Below are 16,706 nucleotides of genomic sequence, written 5' to 3' on the forward strand. Positions count from 1 at the left end.
GAGTAAGGATCCTGCTTGCAAATCCTCAACACTTCACAGCTGCAGGTGTGCAGCAATGTGATGTTCTGCAGAACGGGAGGCTTTAGGAGAGAATTCTCAGTTCCCAGAAATGTCATCACCATTGGAAGATGCAAGCTAGGCAGGTCTGAGGTATTTTCTCTCCTCTATTCTACTCTTGTGGGACCCTACCTGCAGTACTGCATTCAGCTCTGGGGCTCCCAGCACAGTAAGGACTTAGACCTGCCAGAATGAGTCCAGAGGAGGGCCACCAAGGTGATTAGAGGGATGGTGCACCTCTCCTGTGATGACAGGCTGAGAGAACTAGAGTTGTTCAGCCTGGAGAAGGGAAGGCTCTGGGAAGACCTCATAGCAGCCTCCCAGTACTTAAAGGGGGCTGATGAGAGCTGGAGAGACTATTTACAGGACAGTGTAGTGATAGGACAAGGGGGAATGGCTTTAAACTGAGAGTAGGCTGCCCCATCCCTGGAAGTGTTCAAGGCCAGGTTAGATGGGGCTTGGAGCAACCTGGTCTAATGGAAGGTGTCCCTGCCTATGGCAGAGGGTTTGGAATGACATGATCTTCGAGGTCCCTTCCAACCCAAGCCATTCTATGATTCTATGCTGCCTCCAAACTTCACTCTCTAAAATCCCTTCCCTCTCTTCCTTTCTTAATTGTCAACTCCTAACAAAAATACCTAGATTATTTTAATCTATCAGCAAGCTCACATTCAGAATTACACTAGCAGATGTCAAATAGCAAGTTCTAGTTAATAAACAGCCCCCTTTCACTGCTGAACAACTAAATAATGTTTAATGTCTATAGGATATTTAGGTATCTGGAAGTGTGACCCTTTGCATTTGGAAAAATAATTGCATCTCTGGTAGTATGCTTGTGTAACATGGAATACGTTTATGTTTGTGTTTCCCTTTCCAAATACTCAAGAGGAGAGAGAAGCTACTACTGTAATTTTTCCCTGCATGGGATCAAATGGCATAGCAAATGCATAGAAGACGATGTGAGACAGTTTTTATTTTTATTATATTATAAATGCAATTAAACACAGAAAGTGAAGCTGTTGAAGTACCATGAATTTCAAATCAACATCTTCAGCTTTTCAGTCAGTTCTAAAACAGAGACATGCTATTTTGAGATTTTTTTTTTTTTTTGGTTGAAGCCCTATTTCTATACAGCTTTTTTTAGACTCAGTTCCTTAGAAATCAGGAGATTCAAAGTTGAGGCAAGTAAAGAGACAATAGTTCATAAAAGTAGCAATATTTCAGTAGAATCATGGAATCGTGGAACCATAATTACGCACAGTTGTTTCCATAAACAAATAAAAAGGGAAGCAGCCTGGTTTTTAAAAGTACTGACTGCCCATCTGTCCCACAGGGCTTCAAGTGGAGTGACACTGGATTAGAGCCTCCAAAAAATCACATCCAGTCTACCTTCCTCAAGGTGCTTAGAGCTTAGAGGAAACCGAAAGCATGCACAAAAGCAACAGCTGATGTTGGTGGAAGGGTTTCCAAATGAGGAAGTGAAACACCTTCTCACCAGCAGGCAGTGGTGCATCACTAGAGGTAAAGAATAAGCCCAGCAAAGATGGATTGGAAATTGAGACCACCACAGAGCAAGAGAAAAGGATGTCCTGCTCGGAGTGCACTGCTTGCCCAAAGCACTCCTTGGACTGAGCTGTAGAGAAGTAAGGGTATATGGAAGGAATGGATAATGGACCCATTCCAGTAATGGGTTGGGAAGCAAGTTTTTCATCAATAAGACTGGATTTTTTACATCTAGCATTCCTAAGAGAGAAGTACGAATGTGCTTGCTTAGGTGTATCATACTAAAGCTTGTATCCTGCACAATAATAAAATGCACTTTCAGATCCCAGAAGTAGGTAACAGCTGGGTGCTTACAGTTATCACTCACACAAGGTGACTGATACTTGAAAGTCTAGTGTCCATGGAAACCCCCCCCCCCCCAAATCTAATAACTTAAAATACCTGACTTCCATATAGTTTCAATTTCAGTAACTATGTTACCACAGCTCAGAATGCCTGAAACCACAATGTTTTCCAAAATGAGAGTAGTTACCTGTGGTTGGTTAGCGGGAACAGCCCAATTACTATTTTCAGCATAGGGAAAAGTGTTTCAGCTGCAAGAGTCCAGCCTAAGATCAATTTGTGATGTATGTAGCAACATACCCAGAAGGCACAGCTCACCACTGACATATCTTTCCAACCTAAAAAAATAGCCAAAGAAATAACAAGTTTGCATGCATGCAAGTAAATGATCAGCTGAATGTACCTCGGTCTGAGACTTTACTTTAAAATACACATCCAGACCAATACGAACCCCTTCCACAAATCAGGCTTCCTAGAAATTGTACCTTGTCTCTGTGTCACACAGCTGCCATGGAAGATGGCTGCAGAAGGGAAACCAGATACATTCATACTCAAAGTTATTTGTTTACTGTTGGCTTTTCATTTTACAAAAATATTATGGGTGGAAATCTACTTTGAATATTTACCTGTTTTAGGAGAAGTAAATCTAATCTTATGTCCCTCTGTTCACCTAAATAACAACTTCGAACGCTTTCCAAACCCATTCTTTCTCCTGCTTTCTTGCAAGGTTAATTTTTCCAAGTCTACAGGTGCTGAAACTGAAGCACAAACAATTAATATCCCTGGTTTAGGTATTGCTGGGGCACCAAGTATAATCCATTCTCAGATGTCAGGTGGGTTATTCCTTGGGCTGGAAGTTAAAGTTTCCTGATTCTAACATTTGTGAAAAGGTAGCTGCACTTACAGAGGAGCACAGTAGGTGTTTCTCGTGACTGTCACTCAGTGCCAGTGCAAGTGGGACAGAGCAGGGCCAAAGGACAGAAGACTTATCTCCTGTTTAATTAGACAAGCAAATCTGTAAGTGCATCAGAGGGAACAGAAAATTCTCCTAAAAAACCTGCAGTGTTGTAAGCTTTCCTTGAAACCCAGCTGAGAGAGCTGGGCACTTCCAAGCAAGGATCAGACACTTTGTGGCTCATATTCAGTCAGAACCAGTTAAAAATGCAGGCACAACGCTCATAATCATCTTCGATTTACTAATAAGTATTTAGTTACTCCTATTTTCAAATGAAGCCATGAAGACTGGGCAGAGCAGTGAAAGAACAAGCCTGCAACACTTACTGGAGTTTACTCACCAAGTTACAGCAGGAAAAAGCAAGGGGTTATTTTTGACTTTCTAATTAAGCTTGTTCTAAAATGCCCCTGGTCACCAGCTGGTGAGGTACACAGAAAGAAAGAAAAAAAAAACAAAACAAGAAAAAAGGTAATTAAAGAGCCTTTCTTGCCTTGACATTGGATAGCTGTTTTTGGCCTTTAGGTGCATGTTTCCAAATAAAAGGCAGCCCTTCATCATCAGATGAAATTGCAGAAAACAAGACTCACTCTTTCCATCTCCAAAGCTCCCACTGCAGCATTCAACTACCCCCCCTCTGAACATTCAGTCCCAACACAGGGAAATGTAACCTCCATCACCATGACACTCCCAGGAAATCGACACCTATCAACTACCACAGAATAATTAAGGAAGGATAAAAAGACAGCTGCTTTCTTTCTGTTTTTTAATCATGGATCCAGCCCCTTAAGAGATTGCTAGGCTAGAAGAGACTTAAAGAAGATTAGCTTTTTCATTAATGTTGGCGGTGAGGGGACAGTTTCAATAACTTCCACCGGGTACGTTCTTAGCAGTGAGGCAGGCAGCTTGTCCAAATAGCACCTCATTGCATATCTGAGATTATAATTGAGATTAATTTGCAGCCCAGAGAGCAGGGGAGGCTTTACAGATCAATCTTTCTTTTCAGAAAATAATAAAAAAAATAGAAGATTCTAAATGAACTTTTTTATTCTATTTATACAACATCACAAAAAAAGTAATAAGCTCAAAGTTTATTGGGCAAATCAAACATGCACTTATGACTTGGATGTTTAAGTTTAAAGTTTTTTGTTAACTATGAGAGTTAACAAGTCCCAGGTATAACTCTGTTGAAGCATTTGGTTCTCTCAGAAGTGGTGAACTTGACACAGACTGTTACAACCAGAAACCACAGAAGTACATGCCCATGATAAAACATTCATTTTCACACCACATATTGCATCATGGAATGGTTTGGGTTGGAAGGGGCCCTAAAGATCCTCTAGTTCCAAACCCCTGCCATGGGCAGGGACACCATTCCCCAGACCAGGTTGCTCCAAGCCCCACCCAACCTGGTCTTGAACACTACAAGGGATGGGGCATCCACACCTTCTCTGGGCAACATCTTCCAGTGTCTCACCATCCTCACAGTAAAGAATTTCTTCCTAATATCTAATCTAAATCTACTCTCAGTTTGAAGCCATTCCCCCTTGTCCTGTCACTACATGCCCTTGGATAAAAGGAGCTCTCCAGCTCTCATCAGTCCTTCTCCAGTTTTTGGACTGACAGCCCTTCAGAGCTGCAATGAAATCATGTTGGCCAGACAATACTTTCAAGGTACCATTTTTACTATGCCAGTGTTATTTCACACTTTTTCCTACAGAGATTTTAAAGCACATATTCTCAAGAATAACCTCTCTTAGAGATGCCACGAGGGAATGTAAGAGAAACTTAAAAGGGTTTCAACCAGGGTAACTTGATAAAATATCAATCCCAAAGATTGGCAGCTTAGATATACTATTCCATCTCTAATTCATCAGAAGCTTTCTTCTGAAAAGTGAGAAAAAGAGGATTTTTTTCCCTTTATGCATCTCCAGCACTTCATGGCTGGGCAGTTACAAACCTGTACCCCCACTAATACTGCAACCAAGATAGGTTAGTAGGAAAAGTACAAGTAAGGGGTGGAAATAACTATAAACCCCCACCTTTGAACACTTCGCATCCACAAAATACCTTCTCTTGCAAATCAGACCTTGTGGAAGGAGAAGGGAAAGGGGCAGACATTAGGAGTACAGCAACCTTCCAAGGGTCTTGTCACTGAATTTGAATGCTGGTGACTTCGAAAGCAAGATCATGGGATTCAAGGACTAGATGCTGTAGCACAACAGTATAAAGTATTTCTAAGTAGCAAAGAGTATTTCTAAGGAGCAAAGTCATTCATCAACAGAATGCACTTTCCATAGAGGGCAGCTGATCACTGTTTAGGGATTACAAATGAAGACTTCACTCCTTTTTTTTTTTAAATCATTCAAGTATTAAGACCTTAGCATGAGGACGATGTGGCAAAGTTCAACAGCTTTGTTGTTATACAGGAGGTTGAACTAGGCAAGCAAAATACCTCTAAGCTGTTAGATATGGGAAGGATTTATTGTCCTTTTAGGAATCACAGTTGGATTGATATGACATAGATGTATCAAGCTTTCCTGACATTCCTTGGAAGATCTATCCTTTTCAAAGACATAAAATGCAACCCCCTAGGTTTCTATATTACAGGAAGACAGGCTGCTGCTTCTTCTACAAACACAACTTTAGAGTCTCCCGCAGGACAGAAATTTCAGTTGAGTCAGTTTTGAGATGGAGATTGTTTAGGAGAACTGTCAAAAAAAAACAAAACCAAAAAACGTAACTGAAAAAAACACAGTCTCCCACAGCACACAAATCTCACCACCACCCTTGCAAACAAAAAAAAAAGACCCACAACTTCCTGTCAACCAGGAGAAAGGATAATATACCCTGAACAGCCTTGATACTCTGTCAAGGAATACTGGGTTATGGTAATAATACTGGTTTGAAATATCCAAATCACAGCAAGTGTTTGGACACATATTAAGCACAAACTTAAAAGGACCAGCTTTCTGAAAGAAAAAAAAATTGCCTCTAACTATTTTTAACACACATTCATAAATCATTGGCATTTTACTTCCAGTGTACAATCAGCACTCAGAGCATATTTATTTCAGAGGCATCTTGCTTCTTGTTGTCTTTGCTGACAGAATGGCATCAGGCATTCTTTGCTCTGTAGCATGGACTAATGATAGTTTGTTGGCACATCTAGGTTGGCTCTTGAAGTAAATAAATAAGAAGTAGTAAAAATATCATCCCCACCTTAACAACTCCCGTTGTGCCAACCAGTTCTCAGGGTGCATGCAACTGCTGAGTGAAGCTCCTGCACAGCAGTGGTGACACAGAAACTCCCCTCAGAAGTACATGTTGTGTGTACAACAAAGGAAGTGAGGACAAGACAATAACTTTAAAAAAAAAAAACAACCAAACAAACAGAAGAAAACAAACAACCCAGAGCAATTTCAGCATCACCTGGAGAATCAGCATCATTAAAAATGCCATATTAACCATAAGGACAATTCATTTAATGCAATGAAAACTTTATTGAAGGGAAAAAAACAGCACTTGAAAAGATTTCACTTCATTACAGAGAAAGTTGTACATTAGGGAAAAAAGTATTTATCAAAGTAGAAATAAAACAGTGTAAATACATAGAAAAAGCACAACAGGAAACAGAATCAGTAACAGTATAAAATATTGTGGAGAATTTCTGAATTTGATTTTTACTTTACAAAACAATTCCACAGCTGTTAGAAAAATTTAGTGGTCACATTAGAGCGAGGCACATGGTTTTAAGAAAATACACCATTTCTGGCCAACATTTGCTGTGGTTGTAAACATCAGTATTAAGACAAACGTGTTTAAACATCCTCCTCGGTTTTGAGAGTCTACAATAGCACAGTGATCTTACTTTCATGAACATGATTAAGTACCAAAATTAAGTAAGAGCCGTTCTCAGAAATTCGGAGGTTCTTTCAATCTCTGAGCACACAGCAAGAGAGGACGAGCTTCAAGCACCCACACTGCTCCACAGTTCTCAGAACACGTATTTCTGACCACTCATAAGGGACAGTGCCATGAGCCTCCAAAGGCACTGCACACCAGCTGCATCCACCCACAAGTTATGACAGATTCAAGCCCATCATCCTGTTCCTAGCTGGAAGCCATCCTGTAGTAGTCTCCAGCCTCCCCCCAATTTGTATATTCATCTACAGAGTCTAAAACACTTTCTTTTTTAAAATGTGATTTCTGAAAAGACTTTCAACTTGGTGGAGAAAATATTTCTTCGTTTTTTGTAACAGCTCATGAACAATCTCATTACTGTAAATACTAAATGAGATGAAATTGTTCACATCATCAGTGTAGAATCATCTCAGATAGTACCAGCATTCACAGTAGACTTCATCACATAAAACAGAGCAAAACTTCGAAGTAGTGAAAAAAAATCCCACATTTCGATGTATAGAGTCTCAGATGACTACCACCCTTCCCACTTCCACTTCTACTACAGCTGGAAAGTCAGCTAATCCCAGATAAACATATTTCTTGCTAGAACTGTATGCTAAGGCTGCTTGGTTCAGGTTATGATATCTGTACTGCAAATAAAAATGTGGACAAGTTGATCAACAGTGAGGCTAGGCAAAAAGCACTTTCTGGTAGAACACCAAATCCTACTGGGATAGGCACCCAATGTCATACAAGTTTCTTTAGAGAAGTCAGCCTTGAGTTAAGTGCTGTAGGCAACTGAGCAAGAACTTTGGGAAGGAAGGAGCTTTGTGATTTAAACCACAAACATCTCTATTTGCAATAGACTGCTGATAACAAACATTCCTGCACTGAACGACATTAAGATAGAAAGCTTCAGAAATGCCCACCACGCTTCCTGCCAAGCGGATAACCAAAGCTGATGATATTAAAACTTAACACAAAGTAGTTTTAATGACCAAAAAAAAAAAAAGGTTTAATGGTATTATCTAAGTCAGATTGAAAACTACTCAAGAGGGAACATTCATATACTAGTTTACTCCCTGGTTATGTAAAAATCATATAAAATAAAGTACTTTAATAAAGCGGAAATTTCTTTTGCTGTTAAACTTGGCAACAGCCTGAACACAACCACTTACAAGGGAATAAGAATCTAAAGAGTTTTGTTCTGATAGAGCTATTTTAAATCAAAACTGCTTGTAGATGAAGCAACAAACCCTGAGTATGTTTCACATATTGGCAAGAATACAGCAAATCTGTGCTACCATCTGACCTTCACAGGAACAGAGCACAACACCAAAGGGCAACAAAAACCCTAGTGGCTCTATGGTCATCCTTGTGTCTTTGCCATCTTTCCTTGGCCTCACTTCCTTTAAGGGCACAACTGCTTAGTCTCATGTGCTATGTCAAATAAAGATTTGTTCTTCTCTCTTATTCAATAAAGGCTGTGGAACTGGAATTACAGTTTTAAAAATGATAGGACGGGGGAGAGAAAGAAAGAAAAAATTAATTTAAGTTTACCTGCTATCTATTGGTAGTTCCATAAATTTCCTACTTCTAAATAGCTGTATTCACAACAGCCAGTTCAAAGGTTCCACTTAGCCAATATGCAAGTTGAAAAAATAACATTCAGCATACCCAATTCTACTGTTCTTCTAGAGGAATTGCTAGAGAGTCAGGCTACCACAATCCTACCCAAGCTAGCCGAGGAATAAGAGAAAGGCTTTTACTCCTTCTGATGTGAAAAAATCAAAAAAAAAGAACCCCAGAAGTCAAGTTCCATTATCTTGGCTGCTGATGAACCTGGACTGATGACCCCAATTAATATAACTTTCCTGGAAAGGGGAAGCAGAAATAAGAAGAAAGAAAGAAAAAAAAGACGAAGAGAAAAAAAACGGTGATGAGGAGCTGGTTCATGGATACACCTCCACAAAAAGGGTGTAAAAGATTGGAAGGTTTAAAAGGCAGGGGGGGGGGCTTTCAAGGGTCCCCTGACAACGGCAGGAATTCTGTAAACATTATCAAAGTTCTAAGAAAAGACTAACACATGTGCTTTGACAGATGTAAATAGGTTTTGAACTTACTCTGTGACAAAACACATCAGTTTAGATACTTGTCTGAGATTAGTCAGGGAAAAGAAGTATCAGTTTTCTTTAATTCCCAGTCTCCCTTGTGCAATTAACCAGTTCTACTTTTCAAGAAGAGTAATAGTCAACCTAGTTATTTCAACACTAACTTCCAAGTCCTGGAGGAGAAGAAAAGCACTAGGATATAGCACTTGAACCTGTATAACTAATTTATCCCAACATCAGTGCCATGTTTTCAAGGTGGCATTTTCCATTCAAATCTCTTTGTAACAGTAATTCTGGCCAGCTGGAATTCACAGAAAGGTTGCTAAAATTTCCCTTTCATACTATCTGCAAAAGGGAATCCTTTATTTTTTTTAGAGAATCCTAACAGCTGGATGATACTGTGCTTTATAGATTATTAGAAGGACAATTAAATTTAAGATTTTGGATTAACTCAGATTTTAGTGACTTTCTGAAAGCCACAGAATATCTGCCTTCACTGTGGGGTTATTATTCATTGCCAAGTAGATCTAGGTTTTTCCTACACTAAAATCTTTGTGGTACAAGTCAGGAACATACTTGCCATGCAAACATGATGCTTTCAAATGGCTAAACTCTGGGCAGATGGAGCAAGAGAGGCTTCAGTTCCTATCGGAGTCCACTGGATAATCATAATCTTACACACTGACTTCAGGAAGACAGTTTGGTCAGAGGAAAGGTGAAAGCAGTTAAACAGTACCTCACAGAGGAGAAGCAGGAATTTGTGCTCAGATATTAAACAACTGACCACTGCAATGGTTTGGGAGTAAATGATTATATGTAGCTCAGAAGATAAAGAGAGTGGCCTTGGAATTTGGATACTGACTGCTCAGCATTTGTTAGGAACTAGCAGCTAGATTGTTGCACACTTTCTTTGCTAAGACAGGCAGTAGAAAATCATACTTTCTCCTCAAAGCAGAGGAAGTTCACTAGTGTGTGCCAGAGTTTTAGAAGAAACTGATCCCACTTACAAAAAAAGAAATGTTGGAGTTTTAATCTATTTACATTTCAGAAAAAAATGCATTCTCCCTTGCCCAAGTTGCTTAACCAACAGCCCACATCCACCTTATCACAGTTTGTCCTTTGAGGAAGGACATAAATAAAATCTCTCTTTGTTTGCCTACCATGCCCTCAGCTTTGCACTGCTTCTATGCTACAGCTGAGGGGGAAGAGAAGCACCTTCAGCTTTGTGTGAAAAATTTCAGCTTCCTAATTTGTACATACTGTACATACTGTACTGTACAGACTGCTTACATTTAGCTGTAAGCAAGGCAAAGAACTCAGGTTCCTGGCAGCTGAAAAAATCAATTAACCTTATTTTACAAGGGCGTTTCCTACAGGAACAAGTTTTTACAGATGAAAATATCCCTTTCACATATTTTAAGGAAACACCATCAATATAGACTGAAAATTAAATACTTCATTAAAGATGCAAACATTTCATGGTTAGTCCCAAACAGTCTCTGACTTTATAATTAAATCTTTTAGAAGTCTCATAAACCTAACATTTTGCCAGGGAGACAGGAAAAGAAAGAATACCAATATTCCATTATCCAAGGCAAACAGCGCAAAGATTAAGCAACGTAAGGCTATTTAAAAAAAAACCCAAGTTGTCAGTAAGAAATCAATTTGCAAATGATTTCTTTTTCTTGAAAAATAAATCATCTAGACTGCCATAGTCCCAACAGAGCCAAGGTCTTCATTTTACAGACTTCATGTATTACTTCGAAATATTTGCAAAACCAAATACATGAATTTACTTAAGAATTATCATAGCAAATTTTGGATTTCTGCCCAGTTCTTCTGCCAGACTGAATTTCAATTGATCACAAGCACCCTGTGATCAAGACACCATTGCTTACAAACTCAAGCAACTGCATACACTGGATGTAGCACAAGGAGCTTCTAACAACAAGCTGAAAGGCATGTGCTTAAGAAGTAGGAAACTACACAACATGGTGATCTTAACATAGTTCTACCTAGCACTTCCTAGAACTTCGTGAAGCGTCTGGTATTCCCATTAGGACAGACAGACCGAAACACATTTCTTCACAGCATCCCTACAGGCAGGAGAAAGAAAAAAAAACAACAGTCACCTCAGTTATGCCACTTGATGAGACTCAATCCATGCTGCCTATCACACTGACACTGAGGGCTGTAAAGATCAGCTGGCCATGGGTTAATTGCACAACATAATTTGCATGACTACACAAATGCCTTAGAGACAAGTGGGTCTGCTCACTGTCCACCTGCCCACTCACAGAGGAAAGGACACCTGTAAGGCTGCACTGAGGCACTGAAGGCCTCAGTGGGGCTGATGGGGCAGGAGAGAGAACTGTATGCTCAAACACAACAGTGCTCATGGGGGAGAATGGGAAAAAAAGGTACACAGAAGAATACTCTTGTTTAGTAGCATTTGAACCAACATTTAGGCATTCCAAAGGCAAGCCTTATGGTCAGCATGTGGTCAGCAGATTCACATATTTTTTTACTTGTGTTCTCCCACTAGAGAAGTTACTTAGTTTTATTTTCAGATTTAACTACAGGGATTTCCTACACCAGGGAAAATCTTCTAAAGCCACATATTACAATGCTCCTATAAAGTAATTTTCTGTATGATTAATTAAACGATGAAAATTAAGAGAGTAGGGAAGCTTACCTTGCATATGGTATGAAGGAAATGCTGTACCTAAGAAGAAATATTTTGAAAGTTACTCTTCATGTCAGATTTTATTAGTCACAAACAAGAACAACCCTTCTGATACTCTGAATTAAAAGATACACAATTAAAATGAAGCTTTGAGTTTGTGAGCCACAGGAATAAGTATCCTTGCAAGTCATCTCAGCCCAGCCAGGCTGTGAAACACTATGGCAAAATAGCGGGGCATGTTGTGGAAGCATTTTAAACACAGCTCTCCTGCATTCAATATTCTTCATGCTCCAAGACCTACAGGCAGGCAAGATTAGTCTTGAAGGCTGGCTATGTGTTCATATCAGTTTGTGCACTACTTCAGTGACCTTGCACAGAGCATATGTTAACATGAAGAACACTGACAATTCGATTGGCGTAGCTGGGTCTCCAGACAAATTCAGGAGAGTGTAAAGGAGGAATACCATGTAGTAAGCAACAAATTGATTTAAAAGGGAAAGAAAAAAACAGTTTTACTTCAAGCTCACAGAAACTAAACGTATTCAAAGGAACTTCCTTCAGAAATGGAGCCCTAAGCTCCATCTGCAAAGCCTCTGAAGTGGTGTGAGAGATCAAAAGGTGGGAACAGGTCAGCTCCTCACTGATGCATTGTCTAGAATCTAGGGGAATGACAAGGTAAAAATTTTCCTTCCCTCTAACTCATGCAAGGTCAAAATCCACTCAGCTACTAATGTTAGGTGCACAGAAAGTGGAGCACGTGGGGAGGAAATCACTTACCATGCCATGGCAAAGAACTGTAAGATGCAGAAAAGAAGCGCGAGTCCTGCCTTGCGCCACTGAAGGAAGAGAGAGGGAGGGAGGAGGGGAGAAACATAGCAGAGACAACAGTGTAAGAATCTTATTTTCAAAATATACTCCAGTTATATTAACTCCATATATGTATATATATACATATAGGACTCAGGTACTCACCCAGAAAGCAGAACATAGTGTTAGTACGAGGCACAACTAGAAGAAAACAAACAATTTCTGTTAAACATAGAAACAACTCCAGTTTTTATAGATACTGTAACACTGTAACAGGTTCCTTCACAGGACAGGAAGGGATTACATAGTTTCATAGTTTTATCCAATCCTTGTATTTAAAATGATCTTGCTATTTCTTTTCTGAAGCGAATTAAAGCAATTACAAAATATCACCTGGTATCTCCAGAAAATAATTTTGTGGTTGCAAAGGAGCATCAGTGGGTCTCAACTTCATCCCACACACTTCTTGGTGTCATAGGCACACACCACACTTCATCATTTTGCATGAGTAAGACTAGAGTTGTACAAGAGTCTTTCTGCCTCTGCACATGCCACATTTCCTGATGATTACATGGTTACCATGGGGTTAAAGTTGAGTCATTACTTAATGTTTACCAACTAAACCTATAATACACTTTCAAGAACTTTGGGCTATTGCTTAGTAGCTCACCTGTTTATATATATGAAGTCCAGTACATTCATTCAAACCAGTGCTTTTTCTTTTTCCAGAGTTGCACTGTGTCTTTCTTTACTACAGTTAAAATCTTGGGGGGGGGGGGGCATTAGGCCACTTTGGATTATTTTCTGCTTTAACTCTCAGTTTAAACGGAAGCCTCCTATTAGTTAAAGTTTTTGTTTTCAATTTAAGACACAACAGCTCATTTAGCTATGGCAGATGCTGATAATTCATCTTCCTTCATCAATATGTAGCAGGCTTAGATACATGTGTACCACTGTGGTACTAGATATTATAAAGTGCATTTTTCTGCTTGAGTGGGAAAAACAAAGATATAGTACTGCATATTCAAGACAGTAACACATGCATTTTTAAAGAAATCATACACTTCACCTCAACCATGATAACTGACTTCAAATGTAATTTTTCCATTAGTTTTAAGGTGGTGATTTGTATATTGGTCTAAATACTGCATCATACATCTAACAACTGGCTTTATTCCAGTGAACAACATTCCAGGCATTCTCCTGACTTCAGGCATCCCGAATGCATACAAAACACATACACCACACAGTAAGCTTCTTGCTTGGATCTGCAAGCATGCACAATTTCTCAAGCTCTGCACCATTTCAGGATGTTTAAAGAGAAATTAGGAAGTGCTGATGCCAAGCAAACACTCTGAAGACATTCAGACTGAAAACGAGAGGACAGTCTCATGCAAGTTATACCACCTTCCAGATTTTAGACTCACCAAGAGAAAATGGGAAAGTTGCAGAGACAAAAAAACATTCACTTTTAGGTATGGAACTTAGTAGCAACTTCCAGGCATAGACACACACACAGTAGGTTTGGTACAATTTCCATCTTCTGAAAATAAAAATAATTCTAAGGGCTGACTTCAGCTAAACACTGAATTTGCAATTTCATTCTGTCATACAAGTTTCAAAACCTGAAGTTATCAGCCAGCTGGGATGATGCCTGCATTTTTAATGCAAGGTGACCACGGCATAGAGTTCCCTCAGTTGCTTTGTCAGCAATAGATGATTCTATCAAGGTAGAAACACCTACGTGGTTCTTTAAAGCAAATCAGATAGAATATAAAAAGACAAAATAATGAAAAACAAAATATCTAACTACGTCCGCAGGACTAGTTTGCCATCTTTCACTTTTTAGGAAATGCGTAAATATGATGTTGTGACTTCAAGCACCCTAAAAAAGCACAGGCATGGTACACACACACCAGCCACAGACCCTTAATGCCCATTTAGCACAACAATCTGGCTTCATCTCAGTCTTTTCAGTGGTTTTCTGGTGCTACACTCACCATTCCACTACAGCCAATTTGCAGGGTGTTTGATGCTTTAAGAAAAGAAAAAAAAAATAAAAGAAAACACCACCCACAAACACATCCTGAGAGACAGTTATATCAATGAAAAAACTTTAAAATGAAAATTTTTCACAAGTTTTCATGAGTTAAAACTGACTCCTTTGATACTTACTAGCATAACAGTAGTAGCAATCAAACGTGTAGGCTCAAACATCCTTTTTAATTGTTTCATTGGTCCCATCAGAAAAAGAGTGCTGTGAAAAATAAACCAGGATGAACACAGAGGTAAGAAAGGCAAAAGTGAAACTAGGTAAGAATAAACTGTCTGTTGTCATGCAGAACATAATTACACTATGGAATATACAAGACAAAATCCATTCCTGTTTTTTTTTCTGCAGAGTATTTCAAATTTTATTCACACTTGTTCAGTTAAAATCAACATAAGCAGAGCAGAACTGTCAAGTTAGTAGCATAGGTCAAGGTCAGCTCCAGTTAGATCATTCTTGACAGATGCTTTTTTCAACCCGCTTTTCAAAAATGCTTTTTAAATCTGCTTTTCAAGAATTCCATCCACAGAGGTTCTGCATGGATTGCCAGGTAATCCAGCTCAATTCCCCTATATAAAGGACTGTTTTCAGGCCTGGATCCATTCTGTGATCCCTTACTAGAACTGCAGCCCTCATTTAGGGCCCTGGTGATGGATACTGCATGAATTATACAACGTGAAAGTTTTATCTAAAGTGATACTCCTGTCTCATATACTATGTTATTCTGCCTCATCAGTATATTATTTCCAATTCCATTATTTACACTTTCTAACATCATGCTAAGTTTCCTCAATCACAGAAGGTTGTGTCTGTCACAAATCTGTGGGCCTATGTTTCAGGAACCTTGAAGTCCTAACAAATATGCCTGCCCTGACAGACAAGACTGCCCCAAATATATTCACCAAAACACACAGAACATTACCAAATGCAAAATGGAGAAGAATTATTTTTAAATTGAGAAGGAGGAACCAACAAAATCCAAAAACCTCAATGCTCTAAGTGTAAGTTTGATTCTTCTTTACTGATGAGTAACTTCTACCTTGAATGCATTACTAATAACAATAAATAAAACTAAAATTTCCTTTACCGTTTCAGGGCACCACTGGGAAAATTGTGTTCTTTAAAATTCAACAAGAAAATTACCCACAAAAGCAAATCTCAGGCAAATGCAACAGCTTCTACCACTTATTAACACTTATGCACTATCATTCTGCTTTTGTTTCTCATCTTTATTATGGAACTAAATTATAAAGATTGTTACCTCCCAATAGACGCAATATTCCCCAGAGTATAAAACACTGCAAAGAGAATCAGCCCTTTCTTTGGTATCCATAGCAGACAACTACCCTAAAAAGGAACATTAGAGAGACGGGGGGTGGAAATTAATAGCTTTGAAATTGAAAAAGAAATATATCCCAGAAATATCACATCACAAAAGAAACTTAAAAAAAACCCAACCTTAAACCTAAATGGTAGAATCACACATACAAAAGTAAATCGCATTTATTAGCATTTTTGTTAAGACTTAGTGTATCTAACTGGAACCGAGTCAGACGTCTCCTCAGTGACTCAGAAAAATCAAGCAACGGCACAGAGCAAGGCTGCAATCACCTGGGCTCCTGGAACTCAAATACTGGAGAGATCTGGCAAAAAGTCCTTACCAAGATCGAGCACAGGCATCCTATAGCAAAACACGCAACGAAGCCTTTCACGCGGGTGCCCCAACCTAAAGAAGTTGAATCAATAACCTGGAAACGAGGAGAAAAATAAAAGCGAAACTTATTTACTAGTAGACCTCGCCTCCTATCAAGTGTGCAAACTTCCTCTCGGACGCTGAGCTGTGTCCTATTCCGGCACCCTCTCCCGCGGCCCGCGGGAGGCGCGGGGGATGCGGCGGGACCGCCACCCGCGCTGGGGACCCGGGGGGGCCCCGCAGGGCTGAGGGGGCGGGGGGGGTGGGGGACCGCCCGTCCTCCCGCCCACGCCGGGATCGCCGGCACCGCCGGCACCGGCAACTTTTCCGCTGGGGCTGTTCCGCCAGCTCTCCAAACAAACCGGGGAGGGGTTGTTTGGGTGCCCCCGCAGCCCCCCGGCGGTACCTCGGCCAGGCCGCTCGGCTCCTCCGCGTCGCGGCCGCTCAGCACCCGCTTCAGCTTGTCCATGGCTCCGCTCCCCGCCCGGCCAGCCCGGCTGCCCTTCCCTTCCCCTCCCCAGGGACTACCAGCTCCGGCAGGCACCGCGCCCACCTGCGCTCCCAGGTACGGGAAGGCCGCCGGGGCGGCGCGCGGGCTG

The 16,706-nt window shown here is 40.2% G+C and overlaps 1 protein-coding gene across 2 annotated transcripts; it reads right to left on the reverse strand.

Annotated features, from left to right (window-relative positions):
- Nucleotides 1–8,799: 8,799 nt before the first annotated feature.
- Nucleotides 8,800–16,607, reverse strand: SFT2D2 (SFT2 domain containing 2). 2 transcript variants are annotated; one of them, XM_027727615.2, is made up of 8 exons: nt 16,514–16,607; nt 16,076–16,162; nt 15,676–15,761; nt 14,540–14,621; nt 12,530–12,565; nt 12,335–12,393; nt 11,567–11,596; nt 8,800–10,967 (listed from the first exon to the last, which is right to left on the reverse strand). In XM_027727615.2, exons 1-8 carry the CDS (start codon nt 16,574–16,576, stop codon nt 10,928–10,930), a joined length of 483 nt encoding a protein of 160 aa, XP_027583416.1. In that variant the 5' UTR covers nt 16,577–16,607; the 3' UTR covers nt 8,800–10,927. The 2 variants fall into 2 exon arrangements, with proteins under 2 accessions (XP_027583416.1, XP_039244387.1); XM_039388453.1 differs by lacking the exon at nt 12,530–12,565 and having other exon boundaries at nt 12,335–12,384.
- Between the last annotated feature and the right edge of the window lie 99 nt (nt 16,608–16,706).

This window comes from Pipra filicauda, unplaced genomic scaffold (genome assembly GCF_003945595.2).
Source record: "Pipra filicauda isolate LSUMZ 115617 unplaced genomic scaffold, ASM394559v2 scaffold64_size3178608_pilon, whole genome shotgun sequence".
Taxonomy (NCBI): Eukaryota; Metazoa; Chordata; class Aves; order Passeriformes; family Pipridae; genus Pipra; species Pipra filicauda.

What these genes read in the sequence shown, in the direction of transcription:
- SFT2D2 (XM_027727615.2), bottom strand. Translation starts at nt 16,576, where the DNA reads ATGGACAAGCTGAAGCGGGTGCTGAGCGGCCGCGACGCGGAGGAGCCG. An exon ending in TTGCTACTACTGTTATGCTA is followed by an intron (nt 12,566 to 14,539) that starts GTAAGTATCAAA and finishes GTTTTCTTCTAG; the next exon opens with TTGTGCCTCGTACTAACACT. An exon ending in TCCTTCATACCATATGCAAG is followed by an intron (nt 10,968 to 11,566) that starts GTAAGCTTCCCT and finishes TCCTGCCTGTAG; the next exon opens with GGATGCTGTGAAGAAATGTG.